We start from the raw sequence: 25438 nt of genomic DNA, 5'->3' as shown, positions 1-25438 counted from the left end.
TGCTCACCTGGTTCATGAGAAATACTCCACTGGGTCAAAGAAGCTTATTTTCCTGGGAGTTGTAGCTGAGCAGGAGTTGGCATGAAGAAGGGAAATGTGCAAAAAGTCGAGGCACGGACGTAAGCGCTGATTTTTTTATGTTACTTTGCAATTTTTCATTCCTTGCAGTTGGCTGTTAGTATGGTACATGTTCGGGTTTTTTACAGTGAATTAAAAGTCAGAGATTGAAAAATATTCACCTTCGCTTTACTGTTAATTTGTAATGGTAAATACTTCAGTAAAACATCCTTTGACCATCTAACCTTAAAGGAACTGTACCGAATCTCTGAGCCGTTACATATGATTTGCTGCATTTCTACAGATATTTCCATAAGGAGAAAGTCTGTACTAAAGGTTTACATGTTTAAAGAATCCATTGGCAGTCCATACAAACCTGTAAAATAAATAACTATTTTTACTGAAGCGCCTGTCTCCGACAGACCTGCTCAGGCTCCTCCAGCACTACAGCTAACTTTGCTGCTGGCAAGACAGTTCGCAGCCGACAGCCCGTGCCTGGGTCTGGCTGACGTTGCTAAAACCCTGACGAGGCCTCGTTAGGATGCTGCCTGTTCTCCTTTGAGGCGAGGATTCATCAGAGCAGGGTGGACGTGGACCCCTCGGCGTCCGGTGGGCTGGTGGGGAGCATGCTGGTGTAGAACTTCTTCTGGGAGCGCAAGAGAGGAGTCTGAGTGTCAACGTCCCGGCAGGCGTTGCGTTTGAGGGAGAGGAAGGCGTGCTGCGTCCAGCCGTACACGATGCAGTTCAGAAGCCCCTGGGAAGCTGCTGTCAGAGCCTGGGAGAGATCACAGGAGAGATCAAGGCTCTCCTGCCAGCCAGCACCACACAGCACTCCGAGGCTCCCTACCAGGCTGGTACAGTATGCCAAGCCTCCTGCTTCCAGGGTGATTTTATCTAGCTGCATCCCACATGATACAGGAATCTCGCGGTTATTTTATTTTTTGCTAAATGCTGCCTCAGGCACAGCAAGGAGATGGACAAGTGTTGTGGAGGAATTACATTTGGAGACTTTCACAGAAAGGGGAAAAAACCCCTGATTTCTGGGGATCCTTTCTAGTCCTATTTTCTACAATGTCCACGATGCTGAGATTTTGGTTACTGAGACCTTTTCAGGCCTGTGAAGAACATAAAACAAGCAAAGATCTTTGCCAACCAAAAGCCTAAATCAGACTTAGGCTCATACAGCAGTGATCTTCGTGGCTGGAAGCATGCTTTGTCCAGCATGGACTAGGAGCCGGCAAACACTAACATGCCTGTTCAAGCAGAGAAGGCAAAAGATAGGAGCCAGAAAAAAAAAAAAAAAAAAAAAAAAAAAATTACCTGTAGAATTAGAAAAGCCATGTAGATTTTGCTGTTTGTTGAAACAGTCAGCTTCAGTATTCCAAGGAGGACAGCTGTGAAAAGGGATGGATTGCTTTAAGCCCACTTCTTCTGAGTTTCATTGTCAGGCACTATATCCCATATAGCCTATATATCACACATATCCCAGGAGAATACTGTGAGAGCAGCTCAGCTCTCTGCTAACCTGGGGCCCAGCAGCAGAAGAATGCGACGGGGTAAAAAACCACTCGTTGTTCTACCATCTTAATCATGGCCCACTGCTGATCCCCCAGGAATCCTGTGGAGTTTACAAACCTTTTGTACAGACCTCGGGCTTTACCGAGTATAACCTAAAAAAGAAAAAAGCGTACATCGTTGTTTGCACTTTGTGCACATGCTCCAATCCGCCCTGTAGCCGACAGAATATCCCCTTCTGATCTATCAAACCTTGTCAGGCAACAGCGTGCTCCCGGGGGGACAGCCCTCGCTCTGTACATGACTTTTTCTGAACTGAACACTCCGAATTGATCCGGGGTCTTGTTGACCCATGCAGTAGGTGATCCCTGCTGCCACGCTCTGAGCCTTCTCTCCCAGCTAAATCCTATTTTGGGATGGGTTGACAGAACGCAGGACCCCAGGTGGATTTATATGGTGGCACAATGATATTTTCTCTTCCCTACGACCCCTTCCGAAAGGGAAGCAGCACCACGCAGTTCTTCCCCTGACATTGCCTGGCCTCTGGTACCATCCAAGCAAAGATGTCAAGATGAAAAGGGGAAAATCTTCTCACACTGATCATCTGGGTGCAACGGCTAGCGTGCAAGGACTGCTTCTTACCAGAATGGCTACAAAGCTGATCAGAAAGGAAACGAGGAAGAGCCCAATGCCATAGAAATGCATCACATGGCAAACAGAGCTGCTCAAGGTTTGCGGCTCGTTGGTGGGCACAGCTACCTCCGTGTGCATCAAGAGACATCTGTGGGGAGAAAGGGAACAGCCTGAGCTCCTCTGCCGACTCAGAAGCGCTGAGGCTGTTTCAGCAGCGCGTGAAGCTTACCCATGCTTCTGACTGAAGTTCTGGTAGCAATTACTGCTGTTACCCAGGCAAAACACAGGCACCATGAGAAGGAAAGGGATGAGGCTAAGAGGAGAAAGGATGACGGCACGGGTATTAGTTACTGCACTGCACTGCTCCCATCCCAGCCAAACACCACTTGGTTTTTCTCCTGTCACTACAGAGGACTTAAACATTGGTTTTATTGACACTGCTCTCTGGAAGAGTATTTTACCAGCTTTACTAACTTCTGTGCTTTCATTCACGCAGGCAATACCCTGGTAAAGGGAGCACTTTCTAAAAAACTACTTTAGTTAATATAGTCATAACTAACTTGGAGAAAGGTCCTTACCTCCAAAACCTTTTACTCTGTTAGGTCACTCTGCTATTAGTGATGAGCTTTACAGGTTTTAGCAAAATTTGCTTCCAAATAAGTGGGAAGCAGAAATCAGCACATTACAGTTTACCAAAACCACATAATTCAGCCAGAGGGAATTAAACCTTACCTAGACGAGATCGTTGCTATTCGGCCAATGCAACCCGCATAATCTACAACCTGCAAAATCCAATGAGCTTAATTAAATGATTGTTTCTGTACAGCCACTGGTTCACAGGAACCCACTCCCAGGAGCACTTCAGCAGCTGAGGGTTCTTCAAATGCTGATTAATCCTCAGATCGAGGCTTGTTTCCACTTTGCACAGAATCAACACCGCTGAGTTCAGCCCGTGCACAGAAACAGCCAGTGCTTCCACCCGCTTACTGCCTTGTTCTCCTTCAAGGCTAGAGGATTTGAGAAGGGAACTTGAAACAGGACAAGGAGTAGACACTTGATGAGCTCTCTGGTGTAACTTGCTCATTTGTTGTACTGCTTACTCACTTAACCTGGCCCTGTTCCTCAGAAACTTCATGTTCTGGTGTAGAATTGCAGGCACTTTGGAGTGTCCTGGTAACTGCTCACCAAGAGATGTACTTTGCCACCTGGCACACACACACCAGCTATGAAAATACTATGTGGGCACAGCTGTAGTGGTGGGGAATTATGGTATGTGTTGTCTTTTGAACGGGAGTCCAGCAAGAAGGAAACCAGTCCTACAAGCAGATCCCAACCCTACAGACAAGAGCCCTTGAAATCTCTGCCCAGCCTGCTGCTCCGAACCGACAGATGGAATACCTGGGATACAAAGTCTGCTGTGCACAGCAACGTCTGGGGAAGAAAAAGGTTATATACGTCAGTGGGGCTGATGGATTTAACGGGAAGAGCTGCCTAAGGAATGTGTCACCTTGCGGCAATACATCAGGAGCAACCCACCCGTTACAGCGATGGTGGTGCCTCACTGTTTAGCCAGGTGTGGGGAATGGAACAACTGCAAGGAGAGATTTTGGTCATGCAGTAGGTGGAGTGTTTGTTTAGCCTGCAACGCAGAGAGTATTTTTCTGAGTACTATGTCCTTGTTCCTCGGTTCCCAGCGATTACACTGTTTCCCAAAGGGCTTTTGTAAAGGCCAGTAATGATGAAGTGAGGACCGGCCACTGTTCCCAGAGCCACCTGGTCCTTTTATCACTAGCTCACTTCTGTCACATCTCCTATCTCAAACTCTTACAATATCTTTCTGTATTTACAATGTTTTCTGTATTTTTACAATTTACAATATTTCTGTATTATACATACAATACAATTCTGACACTCTCAAATGCCATATGACCCCTGGGGAGGACAGAAATTGTCAATTCTCAGTTCTGGGCTGTCCAGGCACCCCCTGCTTTCCTGTGCCCCTGGCTGTGCACTGGCAGAAGGCAGTGACAGCAACAAACCAGTTACTCAGCTGGTGCAAACTGCTGTTCTAACTGCAGAAGAACTTCACCGATATGCGGTCCTGAGCTTTCTCTGCTCTGAGATCTACACTGCCACTGGCTTTTATCTGCTTTAGTCTTGCAAGCCTAATCTTTCACTGAGATGCTACAGCAGACCCAGCAGTAATTCTGCTGACCTCAATGGGCAAGATACATCAATTCACACAGCTGTGGGGCAGAAGGGCCTTCAGAGTCCTTGCAGTGAGATATACTTTACATACGCACATCCTAAACTCCACTATAACCCCACAGTACCCAACTACAACCTTGGTACCCAACAGCTGTTGCACATCAGTCCTACTCACCTGGGGGGGCATCCTCAAAAGGTTCTGATTGTATTTCATCTTTAGGTCCATGTACAGATGCCAGGTGTAGTTGACAGTGTATAGAAAAGAGGCCACGTAGAATATCTGACAAATACAGACAGCATTTCAGTCCTGTCATAATAGTTCCTGTCGCACTTTCAGTTCATCACTGATTAACCCAAAGCCCATGGGACAGAGGCAGGATGCTAAACAGCATAGTGGGCCACCAAAGGTGAGGGTCCCCGTGCAGCCCCCGTGCTCACCTCTACTAGGTCACAGTGGGACACCAACTGGGAAGAGCCAGGTAGAGGAGGGGTTCCTGCCTTAGACTGCAAAATGGCAGCTTTGCTTTGGCTTTAAACGAGGGACAGGAGAACTAATGACAACCACACTGCCTTGAAAATACAAATCTTTCTGACTTGGCTCATTTTTTTGGCCCAAATCCTAACAACAAATGGTTCAAAGGCACTTGGACCCTCTCTATGCTACATCCATTAGGAAACACAAAACAGATGCGACACTTAGATTTGCTTCTCGCACAATGAACTCACTACAGAGTGAATTCACGGAAACAGAAAACAATAGTATATTTAAAGAGGAAAGTGAGGTCAGAGAATATCTGCACTAAGTCTGAGTTAGCATCCCAAGAGCCCTTTTCTCTCCATGGGAAAAAGAAGGAAAGAAAATATACAGAACACTGTTTCCCACAGAGAGTTTCACAGCCCTTGATTCCAGCTTGAGATGAGACCAAATATCTAAAATCTGCTGTAAAAACTTGCAAATCTTTCCTGCATTTGTTTCTGAATCCATGGTTTCTCCAGGCAGTCGAGTATGAACTGTGCTGCCTAATCATACTCTGTATATGTGTGTGCTGTGTTTGTTTACAGGAAACACATGCTTCAGTGGCAGAGGCAAAGAGGAAGGGCTGGACAAGTGAATTTTTCTGTGGATTTGCTATCCTTTGCCAAAGAGGCACGGAGCACAGGTTTGCTACCCTGATATCATCTCAGTCCAGGAGAGTAGTGACTAAATAAACTTGGGTCTCCTTCACTGAGGTTGCAAATGCTCTTGGCTTACTCCAAAGGCTGAGTCCAAGGGCCTGCTACATTGCAGCAGGAACATTACAGTGACTTTCCAGCTCATTAGACAAGGTTTAATGAGGGTTTGTTGCCCTTCCTCAATTACTTCCAGGGAAGGTCATGAAAACAGCCCACAAAGATCCTTCCCTTGCACTCCAGAACGCCTTAGAGGCTCACAAAATGTCAGCACTGCCTTCTTTTTTGGAAGAGGGAACCAAAAGCCACTTACGACGTTGCCAGCAGAAAGCAAAGGGAGTTCTGCCCTCCTGAGCCCCAGCCTTAGGGCTGTGGACAGTCCTGCAGGGCTCACCACGAGGAGATAAAGCAGGGGCTGGGAGACGCGAGAGTCCCTCATTATAACACTTCTGTGGCTCCCCATTGTGCTCACCAGCGTGAGCAGAGCCTGCCAGGACATTATTAGGCCACTGGAACTGAACTGGAAGAATGTGGGGGAATTGTGTAATTATAACCACAATCTCTATTCTGGACTTTATTATTGTAACGCAAAGGCAAGGCAGGGAGGAGGAGAGAACAAAGTCAAGGGACAGCAGAAGGGAGCGGTATTTGCATTTAATATCAACCAACAGCTTGGGGCTGAAACAGAGAAAGTCCAAGAAACAAAGCAATCTCCTCCTTTACGGCACAGTATGGATGTTAGGGGAGTTCCCGCCACTGCAACATCAGCCCTGGGTGATAAAATGATGGTAAACGGGCTGAATAAGGCAAAATATTGTCCCACTCCTGAGGCAGAATCCCTTCAGACAACCACATCACATGGAGTGTGGTGTGAGCCTCTCCAAGGGCTGCTATCTGCAACCACCACTGCGGAGCAGCCCTGAGCCTGTCCTCACCCTTGTCCTTCAGTGCATTTCCCATTTTCTAGGTGTTTCTTTGCAAAGAAGCCACAGGCGTTTATGAAACACCCAGGAACGTAACCCTTGTGAGACTTTCCTGCTCGGCACAAGCAGAATGGGGCCAGGAGACATTTTACTCATTTCATTCAGTTACAGATCACTCAATGCTCTGCAGAAGCTGCTGGTTAAACCTGTTACTGGCTCCTACTTACGCACAAGGTGTTCCCACCACACAAGGGCATTGCTGGGGTGTTTGGTAAGGAGGTGTCCTGCACCTCGTCACGTGTACCAGGCGGGCACGGTTGCTATGGCAAGTGCTCTGCTTGTTTTAATTTCTTCCAGAGCAAACAGCAGCGACAGCTCTTGCCAGATGCAAGCCAGCTCTGCCACCCTGACAGTCCTCCTGCTGAGGGTGGTCTGCTGGTGGCCTGCAGGAATCCTGTGCCCTGGTCGGTACGGGGCAGACCCCCCGCACACCCCATCACAGCACCCTGGCTGTCCCACGTGAGGCTGAGGCAGAGGCAAGTCCTGTAAAGATGTGCCCAAGGCCAGCTCTGCCGGCCCACGCTGCCTTTCCCAGCGTGAAAGTAAAGCTCCCACCTTGCCCCCATCCCTTGCTGGTGGGACCCCTAACCAGCATGGCCAGGGGCTGGAAAAGCAAGGGCAGAAAAGAGCCAGAAATGCACGGGAGCATAGCATGCTCTCAGGGTCTCCACTGAGAAATGTTGGCATAGTGTCCTATGTTTCATATCCAACCTACCTCTCCTCTAGCAATGCAACCTGTCTTCTCCAGGCCATAGAAAGATCACACCAGCATTAAGAACTGTCCCCCAGGGAAAGCTGCAAGGGAAACAGCTCAGAAAGAGTCTCAGTTCCACATGTTCCTTCCACCTTCCAGCTCAGAAAAGCCTCTCCCAAGCTCTTCTCACTTTTCCCTGTACCATCATCTAAACCCCACCTCTGGTATTGCCCTGCATCATTCCCAAGTGGCCAAGTTGCCCACAGGCCACTGTTTTCTTTCTCAACCTGAACATATTGCAGCGCTGCCGCAGCACAGAAACAAGAAAGAAGCCAGGAGTGGAACAGCTGCTCTCACCATCAGTGCAACGGTTCTACCTGCGAGAGCGGCTGTGGAAATGACCCTGGGCTGCAGGCACCTACCCCTGCACGCACCAGTGTGAGCACTTCCACGCGCACACACACTCCCCAGGGTGAGCACGTCCACGCGCACACACACTCACCAGTGTGAGCACATCCACATGCACACAAACACTCACCACCAGTGTGAGCACTTCCACACACCCCCAGCTCCTTCCCTGCCCTCCCCGAGGCACAGGGAGCCGCTCCAGCTCCAGGTGCTCTGCAGGGACATTTCCGTTCCTGTTTGTGGGTACCACCACGCTCCCAGAGAGCTGCCCAAGCCCACCCAACACATATCAAAGCTCCCAACAGTCGCTTGCTCCTCTCAGCCACATTTTTGTGGGTCCTTTCAAAGGAAACTGTTAAGCCCAGAGATCACCGCTTGTGAACCCCCACTCTGTCCCAAGCTTGGCCATATCCTGCGGAGGTTTCTGGAAGCAGTGCTTTGCAACTAGTTTCCTAGTGCTGAAACGGGAACTCAGTGAGACAAAAGCAAATGGTCAGGAAAACAGTATTTCACTCCCTCCACTCCAATTAGTCTCCAGCACACGAAAGCAGCTGGAAAGCAGCTGAATCGCTGGGGCATAGGGCTGAGCTTACACCAATGGAGCAGCCCCTGAGCACCCTTAGGATCGCTTGAGAGAGGATCGGGCCAGGTCAGCCACCGCGGGGCTGTTTGTATGAGTCATGTTGTGAGTTTGAGCTCAAGCGAGTCGTAGAATGTGTCTGTTCCTGTCCAGGATGGAGGAAACATGAAGAGGAATAAAAAAAGCTGCTGCAGGAGAGGCACAAAGATCATCGCTGGCACGGGTCCAAGAGGAAACAAATTAAGACCCATCTACTCGCTTTACACAAGCAACCCAAACACGGCAACCACAAAATCCCATGCTCTCTCTGCCTTCCTCATTGCCTCTCGCCCACCAGAGGTACCCAAACCCAAGCATCCTTATCTCCATTTTACACACGAGGCAAAAAGATCTGATAAGTCAAGTTCACACGGGGAGTCTCTGCCAAAGCCTGTCTAGAAACAGTCCCCCCCGGCCACGCTGTGATCACCGGCGAGGCGGATTATGGCAAAGGGTGCACAGTCACCGCGTGAACGGTGATGCTACTCACCTGTCCTGTCACTTGCAGGTTATAGCAGATGAGATCCTGCTTGGAGGTTGGTGTGCTGTAGAGGACAGCCCCGGTGAGCCAGCACATACCCAGGAAGAGGTCAGAGAGGCTCAGGTAGAAAAGTGGACGAACCTGGGAAAAGTGAAATTGGTTAGCATGTCTGAGTGATGGTCACAACGCTCCCATGGCCACCTACAGCAGCAGTTTCACCCCGTTATCTAAACACGTGTTCATCCCCCAGCTCTTCTGATAGGGCAGCTCTCCTTGCACACAAAACCCATGCTGATCCTTGCTCTCAGGAGCTGTCTCGATGCAGGTACCCTCCTCTAATCACCCTTTCTGTCACTGGCAATGCCCCAGCATCCAAAAGCAGCATCAACTCTTACAGAAAATATCTCAAAGGCCCAGAATGTTACAGTTTTGCAGAACTGGCAGGGAGAAGTGATATTGTTACATCAACTGATGAAGAAATCAAAGTTTTGGTAAACACATACCCTTCTTCAGGTCTGAAATAACTTAAACCAGATTTTTTTCCAATGTGTTTCACGTAATTTCTGTTGGTGACTAAGGCTGAATCTATTTTACATGCCAGATTAATTTTCCCTATGAGAGCCGCTAGTCTCTCTGCTGCACACCGCATCTTGCTGGAACAGTCGCGTCTCCTCTAATGGCAGTTTCCAGCCCATTTCCACTTTGCATGCACTGGCCAAAAGGACTGTAAACACTGTAGGAAAACATTTGTGCACAATTCTGGCCAACATTTTTGTTGTTTGAGCAGACACTCTGGAAAAGCAGCCTAATTATCTAAATTCTTAATTGTAGTCTTTAGTACCTAATCTTGGAGAGAAAATGATGGCATTTTTTGTTTTCCCCTACAGGAAATTATGAAGATAAACACAGCATGGAAACATTTCAGGAGGCTTGGACTTTAAGATTTTTTTTTGCAGAACTGAGTTTTTGGCAAGATTTGCTTCAATATTGTCCTTTAAGTAAATATTTGCCACCCATCACGTTGTGTTATACTTGCCTTGTTCCCATGAGCCAAAAAAATGAGCTTAGTGAGACTGATAAGCTGTAAGGTAGCTTTGATTGAACCACATCTGTCCTTATGGCATAGTTGGAGGGAGATGCGCCTTGTGCCTTCCCGGTCCTCACACTGCCATGCAGCAGCAGGTCCTCTGCCTTCACCAGGCTTTGTCTCCTCAAACGTTCTTGTACTTCCAGTTCTGTATTTGTATCAGCAACATGGTAAAAATCAAACTGCTGTTGCTAACTAAATATCTGGAGCTAGTTTGTATGCCATTGCATTTACGAATGGGTTTTTTTGCATTTACGAATTATTTTTTTTTTTAACCAGGCTTTCCGTTGCTGGTGCAGAATTGAAGCCTTGGCAGGCAGTCATAGGCATAACAGGCTGGGGACACCATCCAGTTTGTGAGCATTGCAGGTTAAAATCAAGCAGCTCTCAAAAAATGCAACTTTTGCAACCAAACTGACCCCTTTCCTCTAGCAAAAAGTGTCCTTGGAATGAGGCACCACTGTTTGATTGAGGAGCTATTTTGGCACAGACCAAAACAAAGAAATAGGTGACATAGCGCTAAGTGAAAGCCAGCATGGTTCTTGCTTACAGAAGGGAAAAGAAAAAAAAACCCAACCAAAACCAAATGGTATTTATAAAATAGAGGAACGGAATGTAAAGACGTAATGATTCAGATGAGCTGCCAGGCTGGAGCACACATGTCGATTTAGCTCTGTCTGGCCGTTGCCCAGGGACATCTGCCTGCACAGAACCTGTTGACATGACAGAGGAAATTCTCTGTGCATCGCTTGCCATCATCTCTTCTGAATGATTTAGCTAAAGCTGAAGAGTTTTATTGACCCCATAGAGACAGAAAACAAGCTTCAAGAATGCAATATTTGATTTCCTAGGCTGGGGGCAGGAGGGGAAGTGTTTATAACATTGTTCTTCTCCCAGCCTCCAGAGCTGTTTATGTTTAAACATTTTGCTCTGGAGCCTCATGACTCAGGAAATAAGCTGTTTGGGGCAAGCTTTGATATGGTTCTGTTCCAGCCCCTTTGTTTACAAATATCCACTTAAGATGAGAAACATGGGGACAAGATGATGGGGGAGCTACAGATTTTGCCACTTTTGAAACACCAGCAAGGGATCTCCCTTGCCAGCAGAACAAGAGCCTGGACGTCTGATGCAGACAAGTCACTCCAGCTGGCATCCATGCTTGTAGCTGGATTTTGCAGAAATAATCTGAGCAGGAACATCTGGCCTCCCACAAGCAGGAATGGTCCATCTGTGACCTGGAGCCGTGGGTGGCTCACAAGCAGTTAGAGTGCAGCTCCCAAGCCACAGCCACATCATATGACTATAATAGCACAAGGGCTCTTGAGTAACATGGACTTCCAGCCATGGAAGTAAACGGGCCAAGGCTGCTGAGTCACACTGGGACACTGGCCAAACCCAGCTCCGTATCATCCCAGAGCAGAGGACCCCAGGTGAGACCCATGTTTGGAGCTCTCCAGGTGCAGGAACAGGGAGCCTATGACATGCACTTGTGCAGCACAGGCTCAGGCAGGTTTTCCATTGCAGCACTAAGGTGAGATCCCAGCCTTCATTCCTCCCCAGCAACGCACGGCGATTATCGCTTCTCCATGTGCTGGGCAGAGCATTTCCACGAGGCTGGCTGCCTGGGAGCAAGACTGCCCTGCACACGCAGACATATGCTCTCCTCCCCATCCTTCTTCATCCAACGACCTGTCAGTTGTTAGCTTGACTGCTTGCCTTCCTTCTCTGGGGATAACTTGCTGCATTCCCTTGAAGTCCTGTTCTCTGGGCTGCAGCTCAAACCCACAATGTACCAAGGGCATTGAAGACAAGGGAAGTATAAATACAGCTTTGTTACAACATAGCTGCCAGCTCTACTCTCCTGCTGCTCTTAGCAGCAACCAGTTTATCTGCGTGGTCAATCCTGCAAATCCTGGGTTCATTTCCCCAGCTTCACACAGACGAGCTCGGCGCATTGCCTCTGGTAAGTCCTGGACAGAGGGATTGCGTGTGGGCAGCAAAAGCCTGGCAGGCTTGGGATGGAGGGCTACGGTTACCAGGCATGTGCCAGCCCGCTGCTCAGCGCCTCCAATGGATCGCAGGCACACTGGGTTCCCTGCACACATCCCTGCACTGGGGACATGCCAGGCACTGCATTCATATCAGACCTGCAGCGCCCACGTGGGCAGTCCCACCCTGAGGGAAGTTTGCACCCGAGTCCCACTGCTTAGCATTAGAAATGTTTGTGGCTCCTGTTTGCAGCCAGGGTGCATCTTCCAAAGCCCCACCGCAGAGTCCAGCACAACAAACTGCTTCTCAGCCTGGCCTCGTTTGTCTGAACTTTGCAGCATCTTTGAGTTGTATCAGTTTTTAGGAGCGCACCTGCCTGGAAAAACTACTCAGAAATAGCAAAACCCCAACACCTGTAAAAGCATTTCCTACAGCACCATCTCTAATTTGTACTTCAGCAGCTTCGTATGCGGCGCCCTCCTGGCATTTTCCACACAAATCCCTGTTCCCAGAAAGCGTGGGGCTAAGGAACACACTTGTCCCTGCGTGGGTCCAGCTCAAGGTTAGTTCCTTCGCTCGCAAAGGGCCAAATTCTTGGCCAGCCCTTTGCCTTCCAGCTAAACAAGGTTTAACCTTGTTTACAAGGATAAACAAGGTTTAACCACATAAGCCCAACACCTGCAGTTGCTCCTAGACGAGCACCTGACCCACACGGGTCTTTGCTATGCACATGACCCATCTACACCTCGGTGCAGGGAGGGAAAAGGAGGTGCAGACCTTACCTCGGGGGACCGCACCACATTTTGAAAGACAGCATAGGCAATGATCGAGCTGGAACCTGTAACGCTGAGAGAACAAAGCACAGGTTGGAACAGGAGCACATCTGCCCCGCTGGGGTAAGCGATTTCTCTTTTTCCGGAGAAAATCGTCATTGCGGTAGTAACTCATCCCGGTACCACCGGGACGCGGGTGTTGCAGCGCTGTACCTGAGTATGGCCATGGTGAACTGGATCCACTGCAGAGACGAGTAGACCTGGGGAGAAGGAGGGGGGGCGAGCTCAGCAGGGGACGGGACCGGCACCGAGCGGGGACGGGAGGGACGGGACCGGCCCCACGCACCGAGCGGGGACGGGAGGGACGGGACCGAGCGGGCAGCCGCAGCCCAGGGGCAGGTCCATGCCGCAGCCCCCGGAGCAGCGGGTAGGGCTGGGGAAGGACTGAGGGAGAAGGGGCGCTCCCGGCAGGAACGGGCATGCTCCCGGGAGAGGGGCCAGCGCTGCCCTCGGGGCTCGCTCACCTCCTGCCAGACCCCATCCAGCCGGGCCGCCTCCGCCGGCAGGGCCATGGGTACCCGCCGCCGCCGCAGCACCGCTCCTGGGGCTGCGGGCACCGCCCGCGCTCCGCCCCGGGGCCACCCCGCGCCCCGCCCGCCCTCCGCCGTCGGGGCCGGCTGCGGGCAGCGCGCCCGGTCGAGGAGAGGGGCTGGCGTCCCGGGCAACGGCGTCCCGCGTCTCCGCCGCCGTGCACCCCCACCGGGGCGCAGAACCCGGCCAGAAAGGCCCAGCGGGGACCCCCGGGCCAACCGCCCCCGAGGTGCTGCGTCCCCGGGCACGCCTCCAGGGGCCGACCCGAAGCAACCCTGCTTAGCTTCCGCACGACAGTAACTTGGCACCGCACGCCACCAGTTTTTGGCGCCTCCTCTTGGAGACGTCACGGGCGGCAGGCGTCGGCGGCGTCTCTGAGGAGACTGCCGGGGCTGGGCCGGGCAGCGCCTCTCCTCAGGAGCCAGGCGGGAGACGGCTTCGCACAGGCCTGGGAACGATTGTCCCCCCGAAACCCGCCCTCCCTGGGGTCCTTTCTCCTTCCCTCCCAAGGGGGAAGAAGGCGCCGGACCCGAGGGATGCCCTCCCACCGCTTCGTGTGAACCTCCCCATCTCCGGGGCTTTCCTTTTGCTTCCAGGTGGCATCAGCTGCCTCATCAGCCTTTGCCTTCCCCTCTAACCACAAAAGCAGCAGCAGTTTCTCCAGAAAGCAGTTTAAGCAACAGCTGTTAATTGGAACTTTTTATTATAGCATTATTAATACACTTTATCTTGCAGCAATATCTGCTCCTTGTACCCACCCAGGATTCGAAAGGCAGCAAAGCTCCCACAGAAATCAGTTTTGCTCAGCTTAGTCTTAAGGTAAAATGCACAGGTGTTTCTCTTTTCAACTCTGTAACCCTCCTCAGGAGTACAGCATCTTCCAGTGGCCATCTGAATTCCACAAGTGCGAACAGCACATGCAGCATCAAGTTTTGAGGACTGACCAGGATCCCTGGGCAAGGTATCTCCATTAAAATTACATAGATGGGGCTTCTAAGGGCACAAATACTTCTGCTTCCTGTTACAAGACCTCATTTTCAAATACTTAAAACTACCAAATGCTGATGAGGCTGTAGCTTTGACAGTGTTAATCATTCTGAAGATGAGGCTGCAGAAAATATTTTGTTCATCTCAACTATCGCTTGAGACTTTCAGTTGTCCTTGGTGGTCTTGCCCCTCTTATTTTGAACCTGGGAAATGAAGCTTGGATGAGAAGGACAAGCAAAACGTGCAGGCATTGCATGTGCTCCTCAGCCGTGAGAAAACTCAACCAAATTTACCTCTGAAAAAACATGGGTTTGCACAAACTGGTGAGACTAAGTGTAATAGCACCTCAAGGAGACTCTGCCCTTGCTCAGAGCTCAAGTCACTCCCTCTGTCAGGGTACCACAAAGGATTTCAGGAGAACTTCTGCTGAAATGGCTGCTCTGGCCAGAAGATGAGGGGCAAGTTCTGATACATGGACGACCTCTCTTCGCTATGCCTGCCAGCATTTGGCCAATACCCAAGCCAAACAGAGACAGGAGCCACTGAAGGAGAAGGCAGAAAAAGGAAATTCTGGGTGTCTTGGTCAACAACAGGTAAGGAGAACAAGACTCAGAGAGGGAGCTCTACTGGGAAAACAAAAGGTAGGAGGGGTAGATTAATGAGCATAAAATCCCAGGACGCTAAGAACAGGAAAAGGTAGGGATGCACAGGGCACCCAATCTGTACCTTTTACAACATGTAAGATGGAATGGAGACTGAATTTTGTTATTTGGTTGCCAGGGAACAGCTGTAAAAACCACCAGGAATGTGCTTCAGACCAATCTAGTGCTTTTTTTTTTTTTTTTGTCTGCTTTAACACTGTTATTGAATAGTATTACACAATACTGGTGTCTTGCTTTAAGGTAATTTTCCCAACATTTAGAATACTGTGTTCTTAAGGAATGTCTTCCTCTTGATCTTCTAAACTGAGAATACCAGAAGGAAATCTGCTGATCTCTTGAAGTCAGCGGGAAGTTTGCTTGCATAAGGAGAACTGGTTAGGACTCTTGACAGTGTTTCACAGCTTGTACAAAGTTCTCCAACATATTAGAGCTCATCTTTTTCACTATTCTTCTTCAGGAAAGAAGCAAGGATATTGAGGCTTTTCTGGAGCTCCTCCTTTTTTCCATCACTCATTTTGTTCTTCTCAATCAGTTTTGTGATTCGGACCACTTCATTAGCAGCAAACTCTTCTCCCTGCTCCAGTATCTTGGTCATAATTTTCAAGTATTGCTCAGCTGACTTCTTCTCGGTTTCTTTTGTTTTTTCTAAACGTTCCTGCCCCTTTTTCAGAAGGGACTGGCGTTCCGATTTCTCAGTGGTGCTCATAAACTTGCTGGCTAGCACGTCATACTCTTTCAGGCAGCCTGGCATCCCCAGATAGATGCCATTACTCTTCAGCCAGCGCTGAATAGCCCCGGCCTTGATTTGGCCACTGTAAGGTAAGGGGTTGTCAAAGTCACCATCCTGGAACAAGTAAAAAATCGGGAACTTTTCCTTATCCAGCTTGTACTTTTCTCCCAGCTCGGTGTTCAGTTTATCACCATAATCTGTCAAAAGAAAAAAAAAAACATGGAAAAGCACAGTATGTTAATTAAAAGGAAAAGGTGATTTAGGACTCTTTCCTACACAAACTGATAAATACTTGTTTCCAGAGTTTCAACACATCCCAGGAACCTCTTTGCCAGGAAATGCCATGCACTAAAACAAAAACACTCCAGAAAATCATTTGTGCAAGGCAAACTGTTGTTAGGTTTTCCAAAGAAAAATACAAGATTCTAATGGTGCCTTGCTGTGACTGTCACAGCAGCCTAAGACACTGACAGAACCTCTATGTACAAACTCCATTCTTATGGGAAGTTAATAGACATTTTTTTCCATGTTTTGCTCCATCTATTGATTTTGTTTGATTTTACAGTGAAGCGGATTTTTTTTCCTGGTCTATGTGCAGAAAGTGTACACTTATATGTTTTAGTTCTGACAGAGTGCCAAGGTACAAGATGTTTCCTCATCTTACATAAACCGCATTCATTCTTGAGGACAGAAAATATAACTTAGAGATTTCAACTATGCTACTTAGCTAAATCCATGTGTGTTTAGAAATGTCAGTGTGGGTGAAACTTCCCAATTTGTCAATTCAATTCCTGTAAGCTTAAATTCTTAATTCTAATTACAAAGCGAGAGTGAATTCAGGTGACAGTGATCCATTCTTCACTGCTCTTCTCCTAAAGCCCATTACAAGAATATCAAGTAACACCAGCCATCGCGCAACAACCGCTTTCTGTGCTTCACCAGCAATAAACTGAGCATTTGCTACATGAATTAATCATATTACATGTGTTTTGTTTGACCAGGCTTGTGGCTAAAGCATGATTCTTGTAAGGTCTCTTCCCTAGAAAAGGACAACAAGAAAAAAAAGGGGGGCAAAAAGTGCTACAATTGCAGAGCGTGGCATCCAGTTTAGCAGCGTAGGCTGACTTGCTTCATTAACTGGCTGAAAGGAGATAAGCAGCACTCCTACGCTCCTGGCAGGAGGCACAGCCGCAGAGCTCAGCGGCCAGCCTGAGCAGGTGTTTCGCTCTGACAGGGCTGGGCCCACCTCACTTCTCACCATCAGAATTACCTGAGAGCCTGTTTTTTTCTCAGAAATCGCAGTGATTTTTACTTCCACACCAACCCATACTGCACTAATCTGCCCAGAGTTCCTCACCTGATATTCCCACTTCAGCCACCAGAAGATCCTCGCTGGAACCTGAGCTCTCTGCCAGCTTTTTAAACTCATCTTGTTTCTCACCATAAGGATATTGCGTATCGAATTTCACAAGGACAAATTTATGCTTTGGAATTACCTAAAACAAGAAAGAAAGAAAGAAAGACAAAACTTCAGCATTTCAGGTTTGAGCAACCTACAAGTCACCTAAGGTGCCTTTAGCTTGTCCTTCTTTTCCTATGCAGTGAGGAGATGCAGAGGGAAAATGGAAATTTTATAATTATGGCCTTTCAAAAATGACTCACTGCAGCATGGAGGAAAGACTGAGCTTTGGGTGTATGTATTCCTACACCAAATGATAAAGATGGTATGTGGTAGGTTTGGGGGATCTGATGATGACTTTAATTATACATGATTTGCTTCTTGAAAATTTGATTAGCATCTTGGAGGGAAGTCAGCTAAATGACTTTCAGTGGGACATCAGGAGGAGAGAGGCCAAATCTAACATCATTCTGGTGTCCCAGCACGAGAAAGAGGGGTGGCACAGGAGGAAGCAAAGATGCAGGAGGTGTGGAGAATTCGTGTTTTAATTGATTCCTCTTCACCTGTGCCATTGCTTTTGAATTCTGCTCTGCATCAGATCCCTTTCAAATGAGCTTGGAAAGGGGAGCTGTCACCCAGTTTGGGATTTTTTTTCTCCCTCCAGGAGAAGACCTTGCAAAATTGTTTTTCTAGCAAACAGGGCCAGGTTGCAACATGGGTCCCCACCTACAAAGCACACGGCAAGCACTGTTCAGGAGCTGACATAACAGCTGGTTGCAACAGTTAACGAAAATCTTCAGTCCTGGGCCCGCTGATGACTTTATTGACTGTCCTGGTAAGAAGCGGACATGGCAGGTGTTACAGCTGTGCTGTTTCTGCTGGTCTTTTAAAGTCCCCCTTGCAGCACTCTGCCAATTACTTCAAATTGTTCTTGTTGAAGAAGAGCTGGAAGCTCCTAAGGGTTGTGGAGTGCCATAGCGTTACAATACCAAAAATGGTTCGTCACAGCAGAAAAAAATCAAGCGGGGGGCTGGCATGTGGCAAGAAATATTTGCTCAGGCCCGAGCAGTTTGTTTAGGGCAGATGCTTTCCCACCAGCTCTGCTGACAGTTGTCTCTTCAGCTCGTACTGCTACAGCACTGGCTTTAATCCCACCGTAGGATGGATCGATGCCTTATCAAAGCCCTGCCACCCTCTGGGAAGAAAGCGATTGAGCCGAGAAAAAAACCACCTGTGCAAACCTCAGTCTGGCAGCAGCCTGTTGCCGTCTGTTTTATGAACAAAAAAGCGCCACCGGCCCAAACCGAGAGCGCTGGCGGCTGCCACTCGCTCCCCTCCACGGTGCTGCCCCTGGTCACCGGCGTGGGCAGCGCACCAGCCAGCCACCAGCGGCTCTCCCACTCCCGGAGCGGCGGGGAGCCGTGCGGCAGCCGGGCCTCGCCTCGCCGGGCCGGCCCCGCGGCCCCGCGCCCCCGGCCGCAGCGCTGCCCTGGCGGCCCCGGCGGCACGGCTCCACTTGGACCGCGCCGATTGGCTGTCCGCCGCGGCTGCCGCTCTCCTATTGGCTGCGGCGCGGCCAGCCCGCCGCCTCGGCCATTCCGCGAGCCCCCGCGCCCCTCCGCACCGGCGGCGGCACCGTGTGGGGGGGGGGCGGCCCCGCGCCCGCGGCCTGCTCCGCTCCCCCTGCACCCCACACCGTCCCCCCGCGCCTCTCCGCCTGTTGCTACGGCATTCGCGGCGGTGCACATGGCCGCCGAAGCGGCCGCCCGCCTCCCCGCCCCGAGCGCTCGGCCAGCTACCGCCGTAGGGAGCCGTACCTTGTAGAAGGTGATGGCGTCGAGGGGCACGGAGCCCTTGGTGTGCAGCGCGCTGCCGCCGGGCAGCGCCAGGCCGAGCAGGCAAAGGAGCAGGGAGCCGGCGGCGGCCGCCGCAGCCATGTCGGAGCGCGGAGGGAGCGGGGCTGCTGGGGCCACGTGACCGCGCGGAGCGCCGGCCGCCGCCGGGGGCTCGCCCCGCCCCGCCGGCCCCGCCGGCCAACCGGGGCACCGGGGCAGCGAGCCTCGGGGCGGGAGGCGGGCCCGCTGCTGCGCCGCGCGGGGTACCGGCGGGTCGCACGGGCGGCCGCTCCCCTGGGCCGGCAGCACGCGGGCTGCTCTTGCCGGCAGGTTAAACCCCGAGCGGGCAGCTGCCGGCAGCAGATGCAGAGCAGGTGACGGCAGGACCGGGCCGTGCGGGACAGCCTGCCGCGCCACGGCCACGCCGAGAGCAGCGGGGACAGGCGAGACCAGCTGTTGGTGTGTCTATTTATATACAGCAGCAGGCCAGGCGCTGCCTAGCGTTGCCACAGCCCTCTCAAGCACATTTTTTTCGTGCTACTAGGGGAGACACCTCGCGCGCTGCCAGCCCTCACTTATCACTCAAAGCAGGATGAAGTGCAAGCAAGCAACGCAGAAAGCCTGAACAGCAGACTGACAGATGAGCATGTCAGAGAACAACACATAACCCAAGCTCCGGCCCCCCAGCCCCAGCAGCCATCATTCTGAACCCTTGCAGGAGGTGGACAGCAATGAACATTCCTCCCCCCTCCCCCCCTTTCCACCCTTTCTCTTTGCAGGTAACTGGATATTCTGCTTGCTCTGCACCAGGACAGCCTGGCTTCACCAACGGGCCGACAAAGCCAGACTGTGTAAGCAAGGACTCCAGTCACATCTAGACAGAATGAAAGAGGCAGCAATACTAATTTGTAACGAAACTGACTTTTATATAAATTATAAACCCATCCAGTTTAAAGCAGATCAGTTGCAGTTGTGTTGCTTGAGCCCGTAGAAGGTTGAGGCATACATATCTTCTACAGTCATAAGTTAACAACGAATAACCAAGAGAAAGTTCAGATAAGGCTGCAGATAAAACAAAATCCCTTCTACGATTACTAGCAGTTAAAATAAAGTCATGATTATCAATGATTGCAAAATATAAATGCAATTTTTGAACAGTTAAAGAGTACAAAAATGATGGGCAACAAAAACAGGCATTGTACATTTTGTCCTTTATGTAGACAAAGCAGGGTAGGAGAGTTCTGACCTTTATCTACATCAGACACCAATTTTAAGCAAGGAGAAGAGTCGAGGAAATCTGTAAAAGGATCGTGGCTCATGATCCCAGTAGTACAAAAACAGTATTTTTTCAGTCTGTAAACAGTAGTCTTGGTAGCTCCCTCTCCGTGTTTTTCAATTAATCACCAAAAAAAAAAAAAAAATCTGAAACAAAAAAAACCAAATCCCAAGAGTGGAAAAGGGGGAACAGCAGCAATGAGTTGTAGCTTGAATTTCTTATCAGGTCCTTGTGGGACATATTCTGGAGGGAGAAATGCTCTTTTGTAAGAAATATATAATATATTTAACTGTACACAATTTATAGGGGGAGAGAAGTTTGCACTCTCCCTCAACCAAGCCCCCAGTCAGTACACAGTCATTCTTGTACACATTTTCCTCCCATAAAGAAACTACAGCTTGTGAAGAGATGGTGTCTGGTTTGACAAAACACCAAGTAATCAAAAAATTGTATTTGTTTGCCAAGCTTATTGTTTGCCAGTGGCCGAGACTGGAAACAGGACAGCAGCTAACACTGAGAAACAGTCAGTATTCCCCCTGTACTGGCACAGGGATGGTTTGAGTGTCCAGCTGACACTGGACCTGTGACATGCCAAATGCTGTGACTGGAAGCGACAGCAAGCCATGGTTCCATCTCTTCTCAGACTTTGCTTCAGATGACACACGTCCCTCCCCAGCAGTTTCAATTCTGCTTTTAAGGGAGCTGATGTAGAAAACCTTTTTATAAAGGAAGTTCTGCTTTCAGGCACGTGGATTTTAAAAGCTTCGTTATATAAACCTTACACATCACTTAAGTTTTCACCATTGCTTATTGATATGACTGGTTGAGTTCAACCTGTTGTAGCAGCAGTGGAAAGAAACTTCAGCATAAATCACCCCTGGACTGTCCCCCTCTGGATGAGGGTGCTGTGTCAACTTTGCATTCAGTGCTGGTGTTTGTGCAAAGCCCTCTCCAGTTCACATTGCCACCGGGGAGGGAGGGGACAGGGACATCAGCAACAGCCACCTGCCTCCTTGAATGAAAAGGGGCAGCGTAGGTTTCTGGCTCAGTACTTATCTACAAATCGCATTATCTCAGCAATGGGACTGTTCACTTACCCTACACATTTGAAAGCATCAACTTGAGTCATCAGTCTTGCTTTAATTTAAGAAGCACATCCTTCTTTCCAAAAAAGGTATTTGTATACAACATAAAGAGTTGGTTTTTTTGTTTTTTTTTTTTTCCCTTCCCCCCAAGGAAAACTGTTACTATAAAACAGAATTAACACATTTTGGTATTCCTCCAGCCCAGAGCACTTACCAGACATTGCAATTAAACCATCAGGACATCCATAATTTAGACAACCTGCAGACATTCTTTCCCTTTCAGGATGGGGCAAAGCAAAACTAAATCCAGCAAGAGCAGCTATGTAATATTTTTTTTTATATACAGGGGATTTATTTTAAAAAAATACTCTCATCAACATTCTAGCATTACTAACAAAACATATTCAGAAGAGATGACAGAGGTAGGATTGTCAACTCTCTTAAAACTTTAAATATAGACTTCAGATACTAGCTGCTTTAAATCCGAAGATGAGGAATCTGTAAAGTCTGACCTGTCCCTTGTATTGCAGGTACACGTAACTTTTCTGCCTACCAACTTTAGGTAGCATTACTCCTTTAAAAAAACCCAACAACAACAAACAAAAAAACTGAGCAGAAATGCAGATTCAGTGGGAACAGATGATGCAACTGCACTTTCTAACAGAACGCCTAATGAGCTAGTGCTCGAATAATCAAAGATCAACTGCAAAAAGCAAGCATACAGTTACAAAAAGTATTCTCAGCCTCATACCACAGCGGAAGCAAAAGTTACCTCTGCCAACTTAAAACCAAAGCCAATAGGATTTAATTTCTATTAAAATATTTAAGTCTTTCAAGTTTCAGTAATCTAAATACAGTTTTTAAAAGTCATGATTGCTGCTTTACGTTAAACTGACATGAAATCAGCCCGCAGAGTCAGACTTCACTGCAGCTATTATATACAAGGTTTCTGGTTTTGTCTTTTTTGCTGAAACACCGATTCCCGTCTCTCTAAAACTTTGTCCAAGTCTGCTCCTCAGCAGGTCTGCAATTTTTCCTGAATGTAAACCAACCTGTGTATATAGTGACACCACCTCCTCCCTCCAGCAGTTCTGTCCTCAGAGGAACCTGCCTCACCCCGAGGCACGGCTTGCTCCCACCCTTCGATGGAGGGCTGGGCTCTGCTGGAAGGCTGTATGCAGAGGGTGCTCCTCCAGCACAGCCTCGCCTCTCCCTGAAGGACCAACACACTGGATTAGACAGGATCCGGTGGCTTGTGGACAAAATAGGCAGCTCCAAAATGGGCTCACTTCATTGGAAGTGGCTGAATGTGGGCATCTACAACTTCTGCATTTCTAAGGCAAGGACCATACAAAAATTATAAACACTGTATGGCGATGAAAATACAACTCCTTTGAGATATATGCTTTACACTGGATTTCTATTGCTGCTTCTAAAGACCATCTCCAGTTGTTTCTAGAGATCAAAAGGGAAGAAAGTTATTTTTTCCTGTTGCAATATGCTTATGAACATGTATAAAAAGTGGTCAAACCCCGATAAGGGTCCCTGCTTCTCATTTATGTACAATAATTTAAATCCGCTCAATACATCTGTAATACCTAAAAAAATCGTTTTATGAATTTAAGTCCTTCATGCATTATGAGGAAGTTCTGGATTAAAGTGATGGTATATTGGATGTTGCTTCTGTCTGGGACCCTGGTGTCACTCCCTTGTGGAGTCTGTCAAGGATGCATTCCTCAAATCTTTAGTTTTTTAATGGTATCAAGTCTCTTTTTCAGCAGCTCTCCAATTTCCTGAATTGAGTGATGGTAACTGCTCCGGACCTTCCCTTGCACAGTCTTTGTAAACTTTGTTTCTTCCTGCAAAATGCAAAAGAGAAATCATTCACTCCACAGCAACGGTTGAAATCCTCCCCTTAAACTTCCCCCACCATCTCAAACACTGATAAACTCATGAGGACCACAGTGTAAGTTTACAAAGAAAATGTCATCAGCACAGAACAAGCAGCACCTGCTCAGCAGCAGTAATACCTGCAGATATCAGTACTGCCCACACAGGGCTGGTAACATGTTAGCATTTCTTCAAAACTTCTGGAAATGTACTCTCAGCCACAAATACTTTGCACAAGGGTATGTAGCATTTTATTTTAGTCAGTATTTATTAAAGTAGGCAATTTCTTACACAGAGAAGTGAAGTCAAACAGCAAATGAATGCTGACCAGCTAAGAGACTCTTAGAGCAAATTCCAAAGCACAGGGAGCCGCAGTGCTGGGGACAGGTTCCGATGTCACTAATTCAGCAACACTGGTAGCTAGCTTTCCCAAAGGGATTAGACGCCCTTTAAGGCACAGTTTTTAGAAATGCCCATGCTAAAAGGCTTTCAGGAGGACCAGCATCATGCAGAATTGTTGGCATTGCTCCTGCAGGTAGAGCAAGATCAGCACCGACCAATCATTGACTGATGCTGTATTTCTGTACGCAGAAAGAGCAAATCCTGATACCCAAAGCAGCAGCCACAACCACTGTTCTGTCAAGAGGTGACTTGCTATTGGGATGCTTTTTGCTTATGAACATGTAACACAGATAATGAGCAGAAAAGGCTGAGGCACAGCCCGAGTAAACCAATCTGATGTGGGTAAATCTCACATCAGTGACAAGGTGCAGCCGATATATTGCCAGTATCACTCCATTCCTGAATCACGCCGGAATTTTTACTAATGCCCGAACGCCAGGACTTTTTCAAAAGCACCTTTTAGCTCTAAACAGACAGAGCTGCAAACACAGCCCTGAGTAAAGCTGTATGGTCTGCGTTTATTTGGATTTACTGCAACAATGCAGACAACAAACAGAATAGCAAACATTGCGAACACAGGAAAAGCTGCTGACTGCCATAGACTCTTCTGCTCAAATCTGTGTGCTAATGGTAATTTTTTCCAGATCTGCCTTGTGCAGTGGTAATTTTGATGCCTTGTTTCAAATGGAACATAGAGGAATTTGCTGACTCAGCGAGGAACCAGAAAAATTGAGATCAATGATTACCTGAAAGTGTCTTATCCCTTTAAAGTGAAGATTCTTTGATGATATTAAGAAAACACACTTTTTAGTTTTTATTCAAATTTGAATTGAAAACAGTCTAAGGAAATTCCTTGCCTTCTATCAGTTTTTGCAGTTCTCTTTTTATATATATATATATGTATATATGAGATACTTCTACATCTGCCTCATACAGCAACAAGAGAAGGGTAATTTTAAATAATGTGCTATGAAATAAACAGGACAGTAACTGAAAACAACACAAGCTGGCTAACAGCAGCTTAGGTGGACAGGAGTGCAGCTCTGAAAGACTGGTGCACCTTTTAAGTCTTTCTCAATTCAAAAGCCTTCAGATCTCCCATCTTGACAATTCTGAATGCAAATGCACTGTAGGTCAAATTTCCCATTTTAGGTACATATCCTGGAGACCTGTTTTTGCCTTAAGTGCTGATTCCTTGTTGAATCTGTGTGGGTCCTGGGTGACAGAACATCTGCCCATCCTTTCTCCTACTCCCTCCTCCCACCCCGCAACCTAATGCTGGTGAGGAGACAACTCTCCTCTCAGAGCTTTCTCCTGGAATCTGCTGTCTTCCTTTGACAAGGAGAATGACTCGCCACTCCCCCAGACCCTCTCCCCTGTGTATCAGATGATGCCTATTCCAGCCCTTTGGTACCTTGCACCTTTTATCCCCCCGTGTTTCAGAAGCACCATAAAGGAAGTTCCAATTTTATGCTTTCAGTCATTTCTAGGCTTTTAGCCAGACACTGTCATTATTTTAAAGATATTTTTCAGGATCTCAACCACTGTTTTTAAATGAATACATACTGAATGTTAGAAGATCCCTTTGGACAGTATCGTTAACTTGTCTATCTCAAAGTTTAACTTAACTGATTGCCATGGCTTAGAAAGCTAACTTTCCTCAGCAGACCCATGCTTCACATGTCTACACCTGGCATGAGGTTTGGCATGCATAGCACCTATAACTCCTCCCTTTAGTTCTCCCTGTATAGTTAGGGGCTGGGGGGGAGGGGGGAGCTGCCACTTGCTTTTCCATAAAGATCAAGTAACTGTTTCCAGGGAAGTGACTAAGCAGCAGTAGGTGAATCTCAAATGTTTTCTGAAATACATATTTTGCCTCCATCATGCTAAAACAGATAATAGAGTAAGTTACATCACAGACTACATAAAGTGAAAATATTTTCAAATTCCCGTGTTTAGATCTC

General features: G+C 48.2%; 3 protein-coding genes across 5 annotated transcripts in view; all 3 read right to left on the bottom strand.

Annotated features, from left to right (window-relative positions):
- Positions 1-224: 224 nt before the first annotated feature.
- On the bottom strand, positions 225-13489 carry TMEM116 (transmembrane protein 116). 2 transcript variants are annotated; one of them, XM_055796918.1, is made up of 11 exons: positions 13142-13489; positions 12831-12877; positions 12627-12690; positions 8778-8909; positions 4589-4693; positions 2938-2987; positions 2435-2518; positions 2215-2353; positions 1583-1727; positions 1378-1451; positions 225-832 (listed from the first exon to the last, which is right to left on the bottom strand). In XM_055796918.1, exons 1-11 carry the CDS (start codon positions 13187-13189, stop codon positions 632-634), a joined length of 1089 nt encoding a protein of 362 aa, XP_055652893.1. In that variant the 5' UTR covers positions 13190-13489; the 3' UTR covers positions 225-631. The 2 variants fall into 2 exon arrangements, with proteins under 2 accessions (XP_055652893.1, XP_055652892.1); XM_055796917.1 differs by lacking the exon at positions 4589-4693 and having other exon boundaries at positions 13142-13298.
- A 403-nt stretch (positions 13490-13892) lies between these two features.
- On the bottom strand, positions 13893-18961 carry ERP29 (endoplasmic reticulum protein 29). The gene is made up of 3 exons (XM_055797215.1): positions 18804-18961; positions 16945-17083; positions 13893-15784 (listed from the first exon to the last, which is right to left on the bottom strand). Exons 1-3 carry the CDS (start codon positions 18921-18923, stop codon positions 15282-15284), a joined length of 762 nt encoding a protein of 253 aa, XP_055653190.1. The 5' UTR covers positions 18924-18961; the 3' UTR covers positions 13893-15281.
- Positions 18962-19723: 762 nt separating this feature from the next.
- NAA25 (N-alpha-acetyltransferase 25, NatB auxiliary subunit) overlaps positions 19724-25438 on the bottom strand; it is a 32040-nt gene continuing 26325 nt past the window's right edge. For both annotated transcript variants that reach the window (XM_055795277.1, XM_055795278.1), the window contains one exon: positions 19724-23041. In XM_055795277.1, the coding sequence (XP_055651252.1) occupies positions 22919-23041 (123 nt within the window). In that variant the 3' untranslated portion in view covers positions 19724-22918. The remainder of the gene's footprint in view (positions 23042-25438) is intronic.

This window comes from Falco peregrinus, chromosome 2, assembly GCF_023634155.1.
Source record: "Falco peregrinus isolate bFalPer1 chromosome 2, bFalPer1.pri, whole genome shotgun sequence".
Lineage (NCBI taxonomy): Eukaryota > Metazoa > Chordata > Aves > Falconiformes > Falconidae > Falco > Falco peregrinus.
This window is presented reverse-complemented; position numbering and strand designations above follow the sequence as displayed.

Excerpts from the sequence above, each read along its gene's own strand:
- TMEM116 (XM_055796918.1), bottom strand. The coding sequence starts at position 13,189 with ATGGCCCTGCCGGCGGAGGCGGCCCGGCTGGATGGGGTCTGGCAGGAG. Across the intron at positions 12,878-13,141 it reads TGGATGGGGTCTGGCAGGAG|GTCTACTCGTCTCTGCAGTG; the intron begins GTGAGCGAGCCC and ends CCTTCTCCCCAG. Across the intron at positions 4,694-8,777 it reads ACCTGCAAGTGACAGGACAG|ATATTCTACGTGGCCTCTTT; the intron begins GTGAGTAGCATC and ends TGTATTTGTCAG.
- ERP29 (XM_055797215.1), bottom strand. The coding sequence starts at position 18,923 with ATGGCTGCGGCGGCCGCCGCCGGCTCCCTGCTCCTTTGCCTGCTCGGC. Across the intron at positions 17,084-18,803 it reads ACGCCATCACCTTCTACAAG|GTAATTCCAAAGCATAAATT; the intron begins GTACGGCTCCCT and ends TTCTTGTTTTAG. Across the intron at positions 15,785-16,944 it reads GGCTGAAGTGGGAATATCAG|ATTATGGTGATAAACTGAAC; the intron begins GTGAGGAACTCT and ends TTCTTTTGACAG.